This window comes from Microtus ochrogaster, chromosome 21 (genome assembly GCF_000317375.1).
Source record: "Microtus ochrogaster isolate Prairie Vole_2 chromosome 21, MicOch1.0, whole genome shotgun sequence".
Taxonomy (NCBI): Eukaryota; Metazoa; Chordata; class Mammalia; order Rodentia; family Cricetidae; genus Microtus; species Microtus ochrogaster.
The window spans coordinates 24,822,802-24,841,505 of NC_022022.1; the positions used below are offsets into that span (position 1 = coordinate 24,822,802).

An 18,704-nucleotide genomic window follows, 5' to 3' on the forward strand; every position below is an offset into this window, starting at 1 on the left:
TTTCTAGATTTCACTCCCCACTCACCTATGGGCTCCTGCAAATATACGTGTCCTTGTTACTCCGTCCTGCCTCTCGCTCGCTCTCCTTCTCTTTGGTTCTAACATATAATCATTCAAACCCAATTCAGAGGAGTTAGTCTCCCTTGGATCCTTTGGGCCAGAGTCCTTACAAACCAGATTCCTAAAATTGTGTACTAATTTCAGTACAACCTGACACCCTGAGCATTTATTTTCCTATGCCTCGGAAAATCCCTGATAACAGCCCGTCTTGTCTTAGAATGAATGACCCAGGATGAATATTGCAGCCGGGCTTTCTCTGTTCTCTTTCAGGCGCTGCTTTCCCTTTCTTCCTTCCTAACGTTTTCAGTTCTCATTTTATCCACCCCAAGGGGCTTGTTTGTTTGTTCATTTGATGATTTAGTCTAGAGGGGTTTTTTTAGAGGGAGGGGCGCTTGTTTGTTTAGTTGGTTGAGTTTTTGTTTCATTTCGTTTTTGCTTTCTTTGTCTTCATTTTTCTTTCCTTCTTTTTGGTTTTTTTTTTTTTGAAGTGTTTCAAATTATTTTTCTCTATTTCTTGACTTGAGGGAACACTGACTATTTAAAGTTCAGCACACTAGTTAGAGTATTTAGGATGTCAAAGTTAAGCACGCCTATATTCTTATATCCGTTGGGCCACTGATCAACTTTGCGGCCTAAGTCATTTCTTACTGCTCTAAGCTCCAGTCATTGCGAGCTTCTGCCTTACCCAACTGGACAATCATGTGCTAGAGGCGTAATCACCTGCCGACCTCATTGTCCACATTTAAAATACTGCTCCCCATTATGTAGCAATGATATAAGGAGGAAACGTGAGCAACAGAGAGCTGGTGAAACATGATGGCCAAAAAAAGTAAATACTTTATCACTGACTCCAGTCCCTGAACTCACTTCTATGTAGATAAGGTTTCCTGGCTTCACATTGTTCTTGGTGAATATTATGCTTGATATACCCGCTGTACTACTCCCAAAAGTCGGTTTCTAAGTGCTCCAGAAAGTGGGGGTTACCTCACACCAAAGAAACGATGTCATTCAAGTCCAGTTTAGTGGATCAACTAGCTTCCGGAGATGCCACAGAAAAGCTTTAGTAACCCACCAAAAGCCCCCCCACACACCAATTTCAATTCCTAGAGCACATCGCTGAGTCCCCTGTGCCACTTGTTACAGCACAGAGTCTCCTTTCCCTTCATCAGAATGCTATTGCTCCTACAACCTCAGGGAAGGGCCTTGGTCTTAGTTTCTTGAGAATTTTGTGAGCCTTGCTTTTGCCTCTGAGAAGGTCTGCTTCCAGTCTAGGAAACAGCTGCACCAAAGGAGTCAGGTGGCGCATCTTTTTAGCTTTCTCTCATGGTCTGAGTGAAGTTTATCACAAAATATGGAAGAAACGGTGGCACACCTTACAAGCAATGTAAATATGTCTAAGGTGGGTATTGTTAAGTTCTTACTTGTCCACCTCTCTCCTGCATGAACCAGCTTCCCCTCAACAGCTTTCACCCGAACACTAACCACGAAGATTATGATCAGTACGAAAACAATGACTACGAAAACATCACTAGATTAGAGTCCTTGGGTGACCACAAGGTGAAGAGTACAGGAAGGAGTTCTCCAAGAGCTTCAGGATCTCATGGTGGGAAAGCCAGGGATGTAAATAGGAGACTCTCAGAATGACTGGTCTGACAACTGTCTCAGGCACCCCCTGGAACCTGGCCTTGTTGTACACAGCTGAAGTTCTTACCAATTTCTCAAGCCCCTTCCTCTCTCTTTGCCTGTAGCCCATCCTCAGAAATCAAGAGCCCATCAGAGAGAGATCTATGTAGATAGGAGCTGCTCGAAAGTCTTGGTTGGCATTCCAAGAAAATCTACCAGGAGCATTTGTAGGGGGATGTTGAAGAAATCAGAAGCAACCCAAGTGCCACGTATTATCCAAAAAGGAGCACAGAGTTTGTCATTTGGAGGGATGATAGTCCCCATTTCTAGAATCCAAGCCTTTCTCCAAAAGTATAGAAAGAATACAAATGTGAATTGTTACTACTTGTAGTAATTAAACTGAAAATTATAGAGGAAGAAAAATAATATTTTATATTAAACTAAGGGCTTTTAGTATGGAAAAGCCAACATAAGGAGGTCAGAACCATCCATCTACTTTAAGATCAGCATCTGAGGCTGCAGGGAATGACTGAGTTGGTAAAGTGCTGGCAAACAAGATGAGTACCTAAGTGTGATCCACAGAACCTATGTGAAAATGTCTGTAGCACAAGGAAGCTGAGACAAGAGGATCCCTGGGGCTCGTAAGACAGACAGACAGTCTACCAAAGCTTCAGGTCAACGAAAGATGTTTGTCTCATAAGAGGTGAAGTGTTTCTGAGAAATGTCCCCAAGATTGCCTGCTGGACTGCATACACGCTCACACTGGGGTGCTCACAAACACACACATACACACTTTTAAGGGTGAGCATAGTAATACAATTTTCACGTGATGAATATGAACCCAAATGATATCAAACCTAATGAAGACTTCTGAGATTTACGAGACAATCCTAAAAGACCCACCAGGAAGAATTTGCAGAAACAGTCAGTTCATCAGAGTTACAAGTTCAGATTGTCTCTTGAATTTCTTTTTATGAACTAGCTATCAAAGCTAAAAGAAATGCTATATAGCCATTTCTGATGCAAACTCAGGCTAGCAGTTATAAATAAATAGAAATAGCAGTTCATGTCTAATTCAGTCCCACAATTCGAGGTTAACTCAGGGGCTAGAAGGAGGCTCAGCTGTTAAGAGTGCATACCAGTCTCCCAGCAGACTCAAGTTTAGTTCCCAGCACCCAGTTTCAGCAGCCTGGCCATTCACAATGGCCTGTCAACTGCAGGTGCAGGAATTCAGTGCCTCTGACCTTCATAGGTACTAGCATTCCAGCACCTGTGTGTGCACACGCACACACAGAGACGCACACAAGCTTAAAATAATAAAAAAAAATCTTAAAATAAAAAACTAAGTTATAGAGTATGAGGTCTTTTTTTCTATGATGTGTCCTCTCTAACACCAAGAATTGTGTTGCCATTCCCCCCCATCTAGTTTTACATATGCTAAAAACTCAGTGATGACAAAAACCACTGAATATAATTTGCATTCTAATAAAAACCATCCTGAAATCATCCTTCATTTTACTGTCGCATCACCTGTTGTCCCACAAAGCAGGTTCCTGTGAGCTCCTCCTCGCTCAGTGCAGATGGTAGTCAGAGTTGGTTGAAGAACCCCAAAATGAGAACCGATTCTTGATTCCATCTAAATACCAGTAGGCTTCACTGGTCCTTCCTTATTTACAGCGTGTTAGATAATGCGAATGACCCCAGCACCGTTCACACACGTTCAAACTGCCTTAAGAAAGAGCAAGCCGGAGAGCTGCATCCACGTTGAAATTAGGCAGGCATTTCAGATTTCCATAGACAACCGAAAAGCTAACATCTGTTAGGTTTCCCCCTCTTCCCCCCCTCCCCCGGTGTGAGGGCAGTCTGTGTGTAAGTCTTCATATCTCTGAGTGTGTGCATACGGCGGAGAGGGTGTAGCCTTCCATCCTCAAATCTGAAAAGATTGAGAGATTTCAGAGGGCCCAGATGTGCCAAAGGTCAGGGAGATCAATAGACAGGCCCTACCGCGGTAAGGAGAGGGGGTCGAACGGAAACATTGCTGAAGAAGCGAAGCCACCGAGAGGTAAGGGAGTTTCTGAATAATTAGAAAGTTAAGAATGAGCAAACTTGGTTACCATGGGGGAAAGGATGTAGTGGGGGGGGGGGGGGGAAAAAAGCAGTTGATGTGGTAATTAACAATTTGGTGGGAGCCTAGGCAGGTCACCTCCTTTCTCAGATCAGAGCCCCATCAGAAATTCTTTCAAGTGTCCTTCTGCGTCGCCAAAGATGACAACAGCAAATCGATAAGTGCTTGAAATGAAAGGGGATGTTGGCGAGCCCCCAGGCTACAGATTTCCCACCGCCTGCCTTTTCTGAACTCCTGTAGCGTGCCTTGCACACCGCCCCCCCCCCCTTAAGATAAGTTACCTTTTATTCCTAGTTTCGGGACGAAGGTGAATGCTCAGTTAGTTTATCTATTAAATGTCCTCGCTGGCTCCAGCTCTCAGATCGCGCTGAAAGCAGCTCTGCGGTTCTCTCAGGCCTGCCGGCGGGACCCCACCACCGGAGCAGCTTGGTCTCTAGACCCGAGAAGACCCCGCACCTCGGTGACAGGCCAGAGCCTCTCCCGCAGTAGCGAGCGCTTCTGGGTTAGGACTAGAAGGTTCCAGAGGGAGCAAAGGGCCAGAGACACGCGGCCAATGGCATTCTCTTTTCCGCTTCATTTATTTACAAACAAACACAAAATCACTAACCACAGAACAAGACCTGTACTGTAAAATTAAGTAAAACTCAGACTCCACGATTCGGAATTCTAGATACTGGTGTGTTATCTTCCAGTCTCCATCCTCCTCCTAATAGGTCTTGATTTAACACAGCATTCCCCCGGACATTTTAATTAGGTAATTCATTAGTGAGTCAATACAGACTTTTATATATTCTTTTAGCTCAAGTGGTTAAGGAGTAATTTCAAAATGATTATAAAAAAACAGGAATAGACAATGCATAATAATTTTAATTTATATGCAAATCAATCAGTTCATCTTAAATGCCTTTTTACAAACAACAATTACTATACTGTAGCATCAAAAACACTGATCGAACCTCTCAGATAATTCGAAACAAGATCTGGACCGGGGAGAAAATTTAGAAGCAACAACAGATCCATAATTTGTGGGGCAGTTAAGCATCACCAGCCATCGGTATTTACATACTTGCTTGTCATCAGATAAAGGAGCTGGGGTAATTGCTTGCCAAAGCTGAAGACTGAAGAAAGTAAAATGGTAGCTTGTAGCCCAACAGAGAAGGGATGAAAAGAATATTGTGCCTTTTCTCAACCCTGATTGGAATAAGTCAGTTGCCTGGGGTCACCCCATATCTGTCCTTGGTTTTGCCCTCTGTGGTCACAGAATGTTCTTCTTCTCTAAGCTTCCCATTTCAGTGTCCAGTGTCACAACCCTGATGGTTGCTTCAAAACATTGTTGGGAAGGAATAAAATTCAAAATCTCCCTAAAAATGATCTGAGGCAGTGGAGTTAGCCCCCTCCTCCTGCGCTTGACTTCTACCGTTTGTATATCCTCTTTGCCCCCCCCCCTTCTTAAATCTGATCATCGAACCAGAAACAACTGAAGGAAATGGTTCAATGCCTTGCTTTCTGTTATCTTTAGATATAGCTCAGATTTGGGGGGAAAAGTAAAAGGGATGTATGTAAGCTTAAAGGTATGGTGTACTGTTAAGATACACTGGAAGGTGTTTTCTTTCTTTTCTTTTCATTTTTTTTTTTAACCAGGGATTACCAGGCTCTCACACTGGAGTTGTTTACGTAAAAGTGTAACATCCTTGAAATTCACAGATACATAGGTCAGTGTCTCCGAAGCCCAGGCTCCCGGTCCAGACGACCTAGCCCTTAAGGAGCTAGTACCTTTGATGCTACAATCTTGTTTACATCTGCAAGGCAGAGAATTGCTCGCTTGCCTTGGACACTCCCTCTAACCCCTTCTACTTCGAAGTAGCAATCAGAATCTAAATACAATCGCTGTGGCCCACTCTGGCGTTGCTGCTCTGACGAGGGGGGGAAAAATCCTGAAATCCACGTCTTAAATCAGCTCAGTGGTTTGTTCCCCACCCCTACCCACCCCCAGCACCCTGCCTCCATGCTGCATGCCTAATGTATTCCCTGGTGGTTCTGGGCATTAATTAGTTGTTTAATGGAAGTATGACTGAAAATGTAGAAGAAGGATTAGGAGCGTGAAACGTATGTCCAGCTCCTTCCCCACACTCGAGGAGGGAATGAGAATCGTTCTGGATCTTCTATTTCTCCAAGAGCCATTTGCATTTCCCACCAGCTGCTCACTTCAGCTGCACTGGTGCTGGGCGATGCGGAGGACCCAGCTCAGCACCAAGGGACTGCAGCCTGCGGGACTGGGGTTAACCAGGCAGAGTGGGGGGTGACTCCCGACAGATGAGGGAGGGTGGAGTGGCTCTTTCGCTTCCCGGAGCCCCTTCCCCCGAGCCCTGGCTGCAAAGCACAGGATCCTGAAAGTGAGGAAAGAAGAGCCTGGGCAGATCTGTGAGTTTCTCTAGCACAGCTTCTTTCTCTTCTCCTCAGATCTCAGGCCGGTCTTGATTTTCACGTTCATCCCTCTCTTCTGTGAGATTCCCCAGCCAGCCTGAGCTACTATAAGCACCTCTCAATTTGTAAAATGCAAAGGGAAGCGGGGGGGGGGGGAGTGGGACCTTAGCCCATTATTTAGGAGGGCGAGGAGCAAAAATTGTGGATGGACAGAGATGAAAATGTTGTCCAGGACATGTTCCGATGAGGTGAGATCAGAGTTCAGCTGGAGGATTTATTGAAAATATTTAATTTTTTAAAAATTATTTCAGAAGGTTCACTGGGGAAATAAAATAGAGTATGGCTACCCCACCTCCCGCCACCAGGCATTTCTCATCCCCTAAACAGCACTGGGTTGCGCTTCCATTGGGTACGAATAGAAAGTCTGGGTTTTCTTGGGTGTTACAAGTTAGAATGCAACTCTCTCCTCAGTTTTTCTTCGAGGTTGAAGAGGCTGACTCCTTCCATAAAATGAGTCCATCTGTCGACGGTTAGCTGTTTCAAAGTGAAGGGATTTGGCACTCAAAACAAATTGAGCAAGTTTGTTTGCCTGTTTTTACTGCTAACACCAATGAATTAAAAACACGGAGTCATTCAAGAAAACATAGAACATACTCCAGACAGCCCCCAAAATTCAGAGAAAGCTCAGCGTGTATGCGGTAGCCCTGGGTTAGCTTTCCTCCTGCATGCCTCCCAGGGGCATTCTTCAGAGGAATCATTGCATGTTCCTCAAGTTACAGGAATTGGTGCGCTAATTTCGGAGGAGCAGTGTGAATTTGAGAGGGAACTTTGTCTCCTACTAGGAACCAAGGGGGAAATGAGCCTCAAAGCCGGCTCTGATTAGGTTTTGTTCCCAAGCAAGGATTAATATTGGCGAGAAAAACGCGAACTCATGAGGCACGGCTGTTTTCTGATACTTTCCTAAAACATATATTGACGGGATGACCTTGAGAGCGACAGAAATTTGTCCCAGATGCCTGGCAGCTGCCTTCACACCTGGTCCTCCAAGCGAGTCGTGTTTATAGCCCTTCCACCCAAAGACAAGACCGGTGCAAAATACCCTGCTCGGTACCAAAATACAGGCTCCTTCGGAAATCAGAAAATAAGGACTTAGAAGTAGGACACACTTTTGGAGTAGGAATGGTCCCAGCAACCTTAAATACTCCAGACTTTTAAGAGCAAACGCTCACACGTGTGTGTGTGTGTGTGTGTGTGTGTGTGTGTGTGTGTGTGTGGGAGGGGGGGACTTCCTCCTTCTTCCCCACCCCCATCGCATGCAATTTAATACCACTCTCAGTCAGGAACCTTAACCTCGTCATTTTAAAAAATGAGATATCTGTGACCCGGAGTGAACTTATTGAGTGTAGGTACAGCAAAGGAAATTCTAGACTCTGAAAGTCCCAGCCTTGAGCAGTGGATCCCATCCCGAACTGGAGCAGGCCTGTGGCCCTTACTACCTGCGCTCTCCCAGTGGGAGTGCTGGGATCCACCCGCCTTGACCTCAGACACCGTGCCCTAGCCTTGCCTCGGTGAAAGTCCAGGCCTTTCTTTGATGATCGCTCTCTCTTTCTCTCTCTCTCTCTCTCTCTCTCTCTCTCTCTCTCTCTCTCTCTCTCTCTGTCTCTGTGTGTGTGTGTGTGTGTGTGTGTGTGTATGCATGCTGTGGTCCTCCCACCTTCTGCTAGCTCACCCCATTTTTCCAACTTCTTCACAGTCATCTCCTCCTCCCCACAGCATCCGCATCCACCCACCCACCTCCGCTGCTGCCCTCTGTGGATCTCTCCCTTCCCTCCCACAGTCCCTGCAGTCACTCTGTGCCTGGACTCTGCAGGCCCGAAAGGAGGTCACACGCTCACACACCCACTCTCCCGAAGCATCACACGGATCAAACCAAGGCACACGGCCCTTTGTTTCATACCCTGGGCCACTTTCCTTGTCCCTTCTTCCTAAGCAATCCAGATTTTGCTCTGCGCGCGGGTTTACGGACTCCCCAGGCTCTGGCCCTCCTACTCAGATTTAGAAGGACCTGGGGTTTGATGCGCGATCCTTTACTTTCCCTACGGTCCTATCCTCCCTCTTCGTTACCCCCTTCCCCAGCTGGAGTGTTCGTTTTTGCAACTGGGTCAGCTCCCGCCGAAGCCTCCAGCCCCGTTGCTCGGCTGCCTTTCCCCCGGGGATCTGTCCCAGACCGCCGCCACCCCGGCCCAAGGGCCTCACTTCCCAACCCGCGTCGTTCCGCGTCCCCCTCGGTCGCCCCTGCACGCTCCCCCCGCAGTGGCCCAAGCGCTGTGCTCGCTCCTTGATCGCCCAGCGCACAACAGGCTCGGCCGCCCGCCCGCGCGCCACTGTTCACTGGAGTTTGGTGGAATCTCTGCTGACGTCACGTCACTCCGCACACGGAGTCGGAGCCGAGGGAAGAGAGAGGGATGAGAGCAAGGGAGGGGAGAGAGAGTGCGAGACCGAGCGAGAAAGCTGGAGAGCAGCAGACAGAAACTGTCCGCGTCCGCTAGCTTTCACAGCCCCCTGCATAGACCCTCTCGGAACTTGGCACCTCGCGATCCGGGCGGTTCCCCCCCCAGGCCCGCTCCACGGCGCGGGCTGTGCAGCCCGAGCCTCCGCCGCCTGGCAGTCACCCTGGGAAGCGGTGGGACGTGGAGACAGCCGCTCTCTCCAGTAGCCGGTAAGTGGAGGCCCTCTCTCCCACAGAGCTGTGAGATAATGCGAGTCTGGAAATTTGTTCCACTTTGGAGAACCTCCGCCCTGTGTGATTTGTGGCTCTCTGGGCTTGTTTCTCCCGAGGTAGTGCAGTTGGCAAACAGATCTTGCAGAGCCCTGTTCCTTTTCGTCTTCAGGCGCAACACTAGAACAATCCCGCCGGGCGTTGAAGTCTAGGGGAAGCCAGACATGACTGGCATTATAAAACGAGACATCTTTTTTGAAATTTCGATGCCCACAGGATAGGGAGAAATCCTCCGGCCGAGGATTAGCTGACCCAAGATAAAGGGCCGGCTACAAAGTTTCAGCTACTGGAATAGATTAGTCCCTTCCCATCATTACCCACTGGAAAAAAAGAGATTCCATCTTAACTGGCAGTTAGTGACCTCCCAGGCCCAAGCGAATTACCTGGGAGCCAGGCCTAGATGCCAAACCCGCACAATTACGTCGGATTATAAATCCTTTAAATTGATCACCAGTCAACTACAATCTTCTACATCAGAAGATGCATTTTATCTGGATGCACGGAGGCAACTGTTTTGCATACGGGAACTAACTAAAAGATGCGATTCCAAACGGGGGAAATAGGGTATTTTTATTCCAATTTAATCACCTTCCTAAAACAATTTAGAAATCGAACTGTCCGAGCACCTGGGACATTTTCTTTCTCTTACGTAGGAGTAGTGTATTTTATTATGACAAATTAAAATGCAGGAAAACTTCTGCTATTATGAATTGCAATGTAGGCATTCATGCATTCTAAACTATTTTAACAAACAAGCAACCTGATTTTAAGAGGTCTCTTTGTATCCTTTTCAGACCATTAATCACAACTAAAGATGTTCTAATCAAATCAACTATCATTTGAATTCAACTTCACCAAAAATGCATATGCCAATAATTTCACAAAAATAAAGCTCGTAACCAAAATGAATTACGGATTTGTCTTCTTGTTCATGTGACTGAAAATAAGCATGGGATTTCTATAATCAAGCTTCAGTTAAAAAAAATTAAGGAGTTACTTCGCTTAAGGGACGTTTTGCTTGGCCTCAGCAAAACTACTTTAAGTTATTGCCCTGCTTTGTCCTGTAAGTTGAGCACGGCTGCCCCTTCCAATGCTCCAGAAGCACAGATTCCACAGAGCTTTAAAGGTAGGCCCTGGCAAAATGCAGAGCTGTCTTGGAGTGGTGTCTTAATTTCCTTAAATGATTACCCACTGCAAATTAATTTACTGGCTAATCACACCAATTTAGTTCATTTAAAACATATGGCCTCATGCTTTTTTATTTTTCAGCTTTCCATGAAATGGTTCTGCTCTGGCATAAGAAAGTAAACCGGGAAGGGGTGAAGTGGGGCAGGGTTTGTTTTGTTTTTTTTTTTTTTGTTTTTTTTTTGTTTTTTTTTTTTTGAATGATTAGAACCATAGTTTCTTCTACGGTTTCCTTCTGACGTTTGCTCACAAGAAATTAATTGTAAGCAAACTGCTCTCTGTCTGAGGGCTTGCCTGTCTGTCTGGCGAGGGTGGTACTGGGCGTGCTGATTGCTGTGTAGTGCTTCTTAACATGATCATGGTATAGAATGGAAGTTGACCCAAGCCAGATTGCTTGGCATACAAACTCCAACCAGAATGTGAACTTCTGGCATGAGAATAACTTCAAATCAGGGAAAGTCTCCTATCTACAATGTTGAGATTAGCCATCGAAACCATTGTTGTAATCTGGCAGTGAAATTGGTCACACGTTAGCGGCCTTGATAGGACAAGTTTAAGTATCAGCAGATAAGACTTTTAGAAAAAAAAACTCCCTCAATTATTTCGACTGAGCCCATTTATTAGGCCTGGTCATTACATGGAGCATAAAATTAAAGTTCAGGACTCGGAACTCGGATTGCTGCAAAAATGCATCTCAAAGTCACGAGGTCATGTCGCAGAGAACTAAGGAACACTGTCTTGATCTTCTTTTCATTCCTGGGCTGAAGTCTATCCCTTCTTGGAGGTTTGCTTCCTATGGCTTTGTTTGGTCTTCAACACCAAAGCATGGGAGTAGGGGAGAACGTGTAGGAACTGACTTTAGACCCAGGGATCAGGCCTCTCTCTCTCTCTCTCTCTCTGCTGTGTATTTCAGTCCTTAAAAAAATAAATAAATAAAACTGTCTGTAGTTGCCATCTGCAGTGCTGTGGCTACCGGCTAATAATGCAGCCAGTTCAGACATATAAAAAAAAAAGATTATCGAAATGATGATGACATGCAAATTTCCCTCGAAATTATCATAAGTAAACATTTGAAGTCTGGACTAATAAAATCCCATCTGTGTTACTTCATATCGAGTTAGTAGAAAGCTGTGATAATGAATTTTGTAATATCTCCCGAACAGACATCTCAATCAGGGACTAATCCTGTGATTTTACTGCAGAATCGCTAAATCTGGAGCCGCCAAACTGCTACTTCTGGGCCCACGGGTCCACAAGGATCGGCAGAGTCCCCACCCTGGCGCTCACTAGCTGATGTGGGGGGGAAAGTGCGTGTGGCTCCCCACTCCTGGATCCCCAGGCCTCCACATCGGACGGCTCCTCCTCCAGGCAGTGCGACCTTGGCCAGAGTCCCCTAGAGCCTGTGGAGGCTGAGGAGCGTGGACATGCAACTCTGGCCAAAACTCGGCTCACTGCTCCCAGGCCTGCTTCTGCCCCCTCGACCAGCCTGGCAAAGCCGGCTCCCATCTCCGGCCCTGGGCTCTAGGAGAAATGGACCCTCAGGTTGCAGGAGTACCATGGTTAGCAAGAGTCAGGAGCGGAGATTCAAGGGCCTTGAGAAGCCCAGCGCCTTCTTTCCTTTCTTGATTTGAAAGCAACCACTCCTCCTAGCCCTCCGCCACCCACCTCTCCCGGTTTGCCTGTGGCAAAGAAAAGGGGCCGCGTCAAAAGCTTGGCTGTCTGAGCTGCGGTTGGAAATTTGAAAAGGATCTAGCTTGCCTGAGACCGGGAAAGGCAGAAACTGGAGGAGCAGCCTCCCCAATGCTGTTGCTTTGGACTTGGCGGCCCCTCCAGAGCGCTTGCCCTGGTCTCCGGTCTCCTTCAGCCCATCGTGTATCTCAGCTCTACGATCTTAAATCATACTTTAGGGTAAATAAATGGCTGGATGAGTACCTCTAGGGAAAAGTGTGGCTAAATATGGAAACGCGGCTCCTGGTGGATGAGAGGCCCTAATTCAGCTCGCTCTTGGAGCACCCTTGGCTGAGATTCCCTTTCTTTCAAAATTACAGAAAACGGAGAGAAAGTTGCTTTTGGGGGGACCGGTCAAGCTGTTTCTGGCCTTCTGTAAATGTTTGCTAAGCTCAGACTGACTAGCGCGGTATTGAATGGTGATCTTTCTGAAGAGAGGTCCATTCTGCCCACCTTCAATCTGTGTATAAGCTTAAGGTTGTTCTCCTTCCTAGGCGCCCTTGAACGTACTCCCCGCAGCTTCTCCAGAAGCCGGCAGTTTTAAAGGCCTTCTAACTTCTGGGCCTTTCCCCCAGCAACTGGGGACATAAATCCCTCAAGGTAAAAACATCTGTGCGAGTCCTGAATTCGAGGCTGGGAAGAGCTGCTCGGCTCCCAGGGGCTCTAGGGCGGAAGAAGCGCCCCTGAACCCCAGCATCTAGTAGGCGGTTAACAGCTGGAGCTGATCCTGACCGCCCCACAAGTAGCCGCCTTTGAGCCTCTCGCTCCCGATGGCCACCAATTCTCAAAGTCGTGCCTCTCTTCTGTTTTGCAGATAACAGGGAATGGAGACCAATTGTCGCAAACTAGTGTCGGCGTGTGTACAATTAGGTAAGAGCCCACTTCTTCTGCTGGGGTCCCTGGAAGGGAGACTGCGCCAAGCATGGCGGCGAGAGGCAGGGGCTCCGTAGGGAGGCCCCCTGCAACTAGAGCTTTCTCCAGAGGGCTTATCCAAAAAGGAAATCAGACTAGCAGGCCAGCCCAGGCCTTGTCCTTTGGGGGAGGTCTGGGCTCAGGTGATCCAACAAGGCCTGCCCAGACACTCCTCCGGGCTACCGGTCGGGTGGCAATGGGACAGTTCACCGCCCGCACTGGGTTGCCAGGGGTTCCGAGGGTTGGACATGCGGTCGTTCTTTCTCTAACGGGGTCTTTGCTCTCTATCCTTCTTTCTCCTCCGTCCGGCCTCATCCCCCTAACTCTGGCCTTTGCCCGGGGCGCCTTTCCGCCGCCTTTTGGCGTCCCCTGCCACCGCACGTGGGGCGGGCGCACTCGTGGCTCAGGCGTGCAGCCGGCGGCTGTTGAATGTCTCTTCTCCAAAGACTCCGAAATCAAAAAGGTCGAGTTCACGGACTCTCCCGAGAGCCGGAAAGAGGCAGCCAGCAGCAAGCTGTTCCCGCGGCAGCATCCCGGCGCCAATGGTAAGGGGGAGGGAAGCGCAGGCCTCGCGCCCGGCTCCCGCCTCCCGCCTCCCGCCTCCGGGACTCTGGGCCTCCGGTGAAGCCCTGGCGGGCGAAGCTGCTAGAGCCGGTGTGTCCCCGCTGCAGAACTTAGACAATTGGCTTCTGGGTAGAACGCGAAGCAGCCGACCCAGGGACTTTAATTCCTTTCCACAAATTATACTGCACTCCTGAGACCCAACACCTCTCCCTTTTCTCTCTCCCTGTGGTCTGATCCGCTGCACACGCCCCAGCCTACCACGACCGGCTGCAGCTGGCGTGCAAAGTGGTCCAACAGCGACCTCTGTCGCTCGCCCGGTCCCACTGCACGCAGCACCACCAGGGCCCACCGGGTCCCTGAAGCTCACTGCCATGCCCCACCCAGGCGGGTGGGTGCAGTTTTGGGGTTTTTTGTTGTTGTTGTTTTGTTTGTTTTTTTTTTTTTCGCGTCAGGCACAGGCTGCAAAGTTGTGTTGAAGGTTCGCTTCGGAGGGTCTGGGTTAGGACGACAGCCCTGCAGAGGCCGAGACAGCAACTGTGCGCGGCACACGGGAGCCGCTGGGATTGCGAGCTGTCAGATAGCCCAGCTGCTGTACTTGCTTCTAGGTCTTGGGCTTGGATGATGTGGTTCCTTGGTTGGCTGATTTCATCCTAGACCAGTAGGCAGGCTTGGGTAAAAGGTTAAAAAATGTCTCCCACACACAGCCAAGGCCTTGGAGAAATAGAAACGTGTCCTTAGATAACGTATTGTGTAAAAAAGAGACAGAGAGGCCTTCATTTGGAATACATGTAAAATGCCAATTTATGGTTTTTCTTTTCTCCGGGTTTTCCAGGCTCCTTAATAAGTAAGTGCCCAACCGTAGGAGGTTGTTGACCTTTGATAGTGTGAGGAGATAAAACTCCCCACAGCCTTCGGGCCCCTAACCCCCTCCTTCCGGATTAAAGCGTAAGGACACAAGGTAATGTGTGCCAGAGGGGAAATTTGGAACTCCCATGAAGTAAACAAAAAGTATTACTAAGAAAAAAAAAAGAAAAAACAAAGGCTTTCTTCATGTATCTGAGAGGAAAAGCATCGTTTGTTGAAATAAACCGCCTAAGACAAGTTGCAGCTTCGCCGCTGGACACTGCACACATCCCCAGTCATCCTGCTGGGCCAGTTAAACGCTCACTTGTCCGGGATTAACCCCAAGGGGTTAAATAGGGGCAATGCAGAGATAATGTCGGGTGATTTCTGTCATTAAGATTGTGTTAAATTCTTCTTCTGTTTGATAATCGGTCGTAAAAATAAATTATTAGACCGGAGAATGTTTGGGATATGGTTAAAAATCAAGAGCAGCGATGACTCCCGGGGAGAATGCTTTGTGCAAGCTCGGCCTCGGCTCTGACCGGGCCAGGGGAGCTCGAACGTGACTTCGCAGGGGGTGGGCCGGCCTAGGCGTTACAGAGGGCAAGTTCCGTCCTGCAGCCTGTGACCCGAAGCCTCGACCCCACCCCCAACCCTGATTTCGTTGACCCAAAGAATTGTTTCTAAGGCTAGGTGGCCGCCTTGAGCTGATAGACTAAGAACCCCTTCAAAGAGTCCTTGGTGGGATAAGGTCCTCGTAGGTGGGATAAGGTCCTTGTAGGTGGGCAGAACGCGTCCGGAGCCTACGGAGTCTCCACTGCCAAGTGCCCTGGCATTCGCTTTTGATAATAGGGGAAAGAAAGGAAATAGAAAATGATAGGAGGAGGAAAGAAGGAGAGAGAGAGAGAGAGAGAGAGAGAGAGAGAGAGAGAGAGAGAGAGAAGCCTTTACTTGGAGGCCGAATTATTTTAGAGCTTGTATGAAATCCCCACGTTACCAAAACATCTGTTTTTCTAAGGGCCGAAGAGAAAAATTGCTGTTCAAATGTGTTTAATTTAAAAGAGACATGTAATGGGAAGAGATACTGAACTGAACACCATAATTTTACTGGTTTTGTGTGTGTGTGTGTGTGTGTGAGAGAGAGAGAGAGAGAGAGAGAGAGAGAGAGAGACAGAGAGACAGAGAGAGAGAGAGAGAGAGAGAGAGAGAGAGAGAGAGAGAGAGAGAGAGAATTGATAGATCAAAAAATGTCATACACAAGTAAGCAAAGCCCCCAGTCACTGCTGGGGGAGGGGTTACAGAGTTAAGTACCTTTTAGGTATTATAAAAATAATTTATGGAAAATGCAAACTTCTAATTCGGATTTATTTTCTGTACGTTTAAGGTTTCTTTTATTTGAAAAAAAGGAAAGCATGTTTTTAAATGGCATGCAATGACAAAGAGAGAGCCTTGATCATCAATGGTGGCACCTACCTCTCCTCCCTCAAAACCCTATGCTCCTTAAGGCAGACCCCAGTTCTCACCTGACCTAAGCCAGGTTCCTAGAAGCCCACCATCAGCTTCAAATCTCGAAACTGGAAGCAGTTGAGAAAGTGAGTGAGTGGAGTGATGGCCCGGCACCAAGAGAGGGAGGTATTTTGGCCAGGACTTCAGAAGGGACCAGAGGCCAGCTGAGGACTTCTCAGAGTTTTTTAGGAACTCTTAAATTGGTCTTGACCTTCAGGAAGAGAACAGAGAGCAGAATGTTTGAGAATCGCTGCTGTAGAGTACGGTGCGTGCGGAAAGCCCACAGCGCTGCCCGCTTGGCCTCAAAGCCTGTCCAGTTTGCCCTGGGACAGGCGGCCGGTACTTCACCCACTTCCCCCTACCCTCAGCCATGCCATTGAATTTTAAATAGTTTTATCTGGGCTAAAAGTATTCTGATCGCACCAAGCCCCAGATTTTCCCTGCCTAGCAAGGAAACGCTAAGATCACTTTTGATATGCAGTGTCCCCGCGTGCCCCATCTCCCAGGGTGCCAGCTCAATTCTTTTTGAAGGGTATGGGTAAACTCTGGTCCTCGACTGGGCACAATTTCCCTCTTGGGTCCCCACTCAGTCAGAAAACCTTGGCAAAGCTCGATCTGTGTGAACTCCTAATTTAGCCACAAACGCAAACGATTCGGTTTCTCTTGGCCATTATGAAGCCACTTCAATGGGAAACTTTCTGACGAAAGCCACTTAAACCTGCTGTAGCAAAAAATGCAAAATGGTGATGTCTGCGTCAGGGATCTGAGCCATGAGGGGGAAAAAAAGGTCACCTGTGGAAAAGAGGGGAAATCTTGGCTGTGAGTAGGAGGCAGATACAGGTGCTGACCCCAGGAGACCTAGGGCTTGAGAAAAGCAAAGCTACAGGAGAGCTGGATGGTGGCGGTTACCTACTTTCTTTCCCCCACTGAACACCACCTCCACCATCATTAAACCTGCAGTATTTTGGCAGAAACCGCCTCTCTGCCTGTGGTTCCCAACCCCCAGCCCCAGCGGGAACTGGTACCAGATGTCCAGGTAGTTAGTCCCTGATGATCGGGGGGTGGCCGGCGAGTGAGCGTTCTTTGCAGGTGGCGTTTCTCCCAGCCGCCTCTATTCTCACGGAAAGTTTCTTTAGACCACTTAGGCTGTTCCTCTCCGCACAGACTGCTGTTAATATATGCAGCAGTTGTTAGAGCGACTCCGGGGAAAAGGAAATGTATAACGAAAGCTTATTCGTGAGCAGGAATATACTAATGGAACAATCTGATGTCTTCTTAATCCTATGTAAAAAGCTTTGTCGTCTTCCTAATATTGACTGAATGGGTAATTAATGGCTCTTCATCTAGGCGAATACCCTGTAATCCAAGATAGGCAAAAGACAACAAGCCCAAGTTAGAAGACAAAAGGCCCAACTGCAGCCGCAGGCCCCTCCCCAGAGACTTCAATTGGAAAAGTTTCTTCCCCTGGGAAAGAAGGCAGGGATAGGAGGTGAGACCCACCCTTTCTGGGCTTTGCTAATGCAAACCCTTGACTGCTCAGTCCTCCCGAATACAGCTTTGCTCTCTCCCGCTCTTCTCTCTTTCCACTAAACTTCTTTAAGATGTACCCATCCAAAAGCCATCCAACGATCGCCCACCCCCAAATTGATTAACAACCCACGTACAACACAAAAGGTCCCTAAGAAGCCTCAACAGGACACTCCCTTCTCTTACTAACCAGTGCTTTAGAGTCCATTGAGACTAAAGCAGTAAGGCGGAAGAAAACACTGGAGCAAAGCACAGGCACAAGTGTGTGCATGTGTTGAAGAACCATCGGGAGTGATGGAGGCAACTTCTTTGTGAGGATCTGACACGGAGTGCCCAAGATTCTCCCAGCATGTTTTGGGCGCGCTGACATTTTAATTTAAATCTTTAGAGTAATACATTACTAAGGTTACTACAATGAGGTGGGTTCCATTTTTTTTGTCAGCTGACAGCTTTTAAAATATTATTTCGCTAGGGAAATAAAAGCTTCATCTCAGATTATAGGTGGGTATTTTTGGATTTATGTGATTTATGGTCACCATGGCAACTAATGCCGAATGTTAGCTACCAGCATGTCTGGGAGACCAAAAAAAAAAAAAAAACAGAAAGAAGGGAGAGGGAGAGAAATAGGAAAAAGAGGTGAACATGAACTGGAGAGTAAGGATTGATTTAATCCAATTATTTTTTTAAGTGACTTCAGTTAGCCCCTTACACCTCCCTTTCTCCAAACCTGGATATCTATATTTATTTTCATTTTCCTTCTCTTCCTGCCATTGCTTTGCTCGGCTTTTCCTCTCCTATCTCACTGTTTCTATTTTCTTCTCTCCTTCTCTCTCATCTCCACACCTCTAAGTCGCATTTAACTATCCCAATCTCACGGGTCAGTAACACGATGAGTAGATAAGAGCCTAGTAAACCTGCCAGGCTCAGGTGCAAACGAGAGGGCATGAGCTGTTCTTGGGTCAGTAGTGTCAGCGCCCCTCCATCCCCTCAATCATTCCTCTTTTCTCACTGGGCAGTTGGGAATTCTCCCAGTGGCACCCTAATGCTGCCTTAGGTTGTCACCCCAAAGCGCCTCAAAGAGGTTGAACAGTTAGTTAGACTGGAGGTGGTCGGGCAGAGAGGCAGTGTGGTTTTCTATGGGGCTGCCTTGTCAGTTGATCACAAGGGAATCCTCCCTTTTAGCAAGCCCGAGCTTTTGGTAGCCTTTAGCGGAGCAAGAAAGATCATCCCCGCTGAAGCTTTCAATTCGAGAGGGGTGGTCACTTTCATGGGTGTGTGGAGGGATCTTTTCAAGTCTGATAATGTTAATAAAGCCCACTCAGTTGAAAGAGAGAAGAAGAAGCGGCTTCTCCAGGTCAGGTGACAGGTTTCCTCTGACCTCTGTGTCTCACACTCACACCACCCACACACACACTCACTCACTCACAC

General features: G+C 47.7%; 1 protein-coding gene across 1 annotated transcript in view; it reads left to right on the forward strand.

Annotated features, from left to right (window-relative positions):
- Positions 1-8,927: 8,927 nt before the first annotated feature.
- Positions 8,928-18,704, forward strand: part of Pitx2 (paired like homeodomain 2) — a 19,506-nt gene continuing 9,729 nt past the window's right edge. Inside the window, exons 1-2 of the mRNA XM_005357268.2 lie at positions 8,928-8,951; positions 12,739-12,794. Coding sequence (XP_005357325.1) covers positions 12,749-12,794 — 46 coding nt within the window. The 5' untranslated portion in view covers positions 8,928-8,951; positions 12,739-12,748. The remainder of the gene's footprint in view (positions 8,952-12,738; positions 12,795-18,704) is intronic.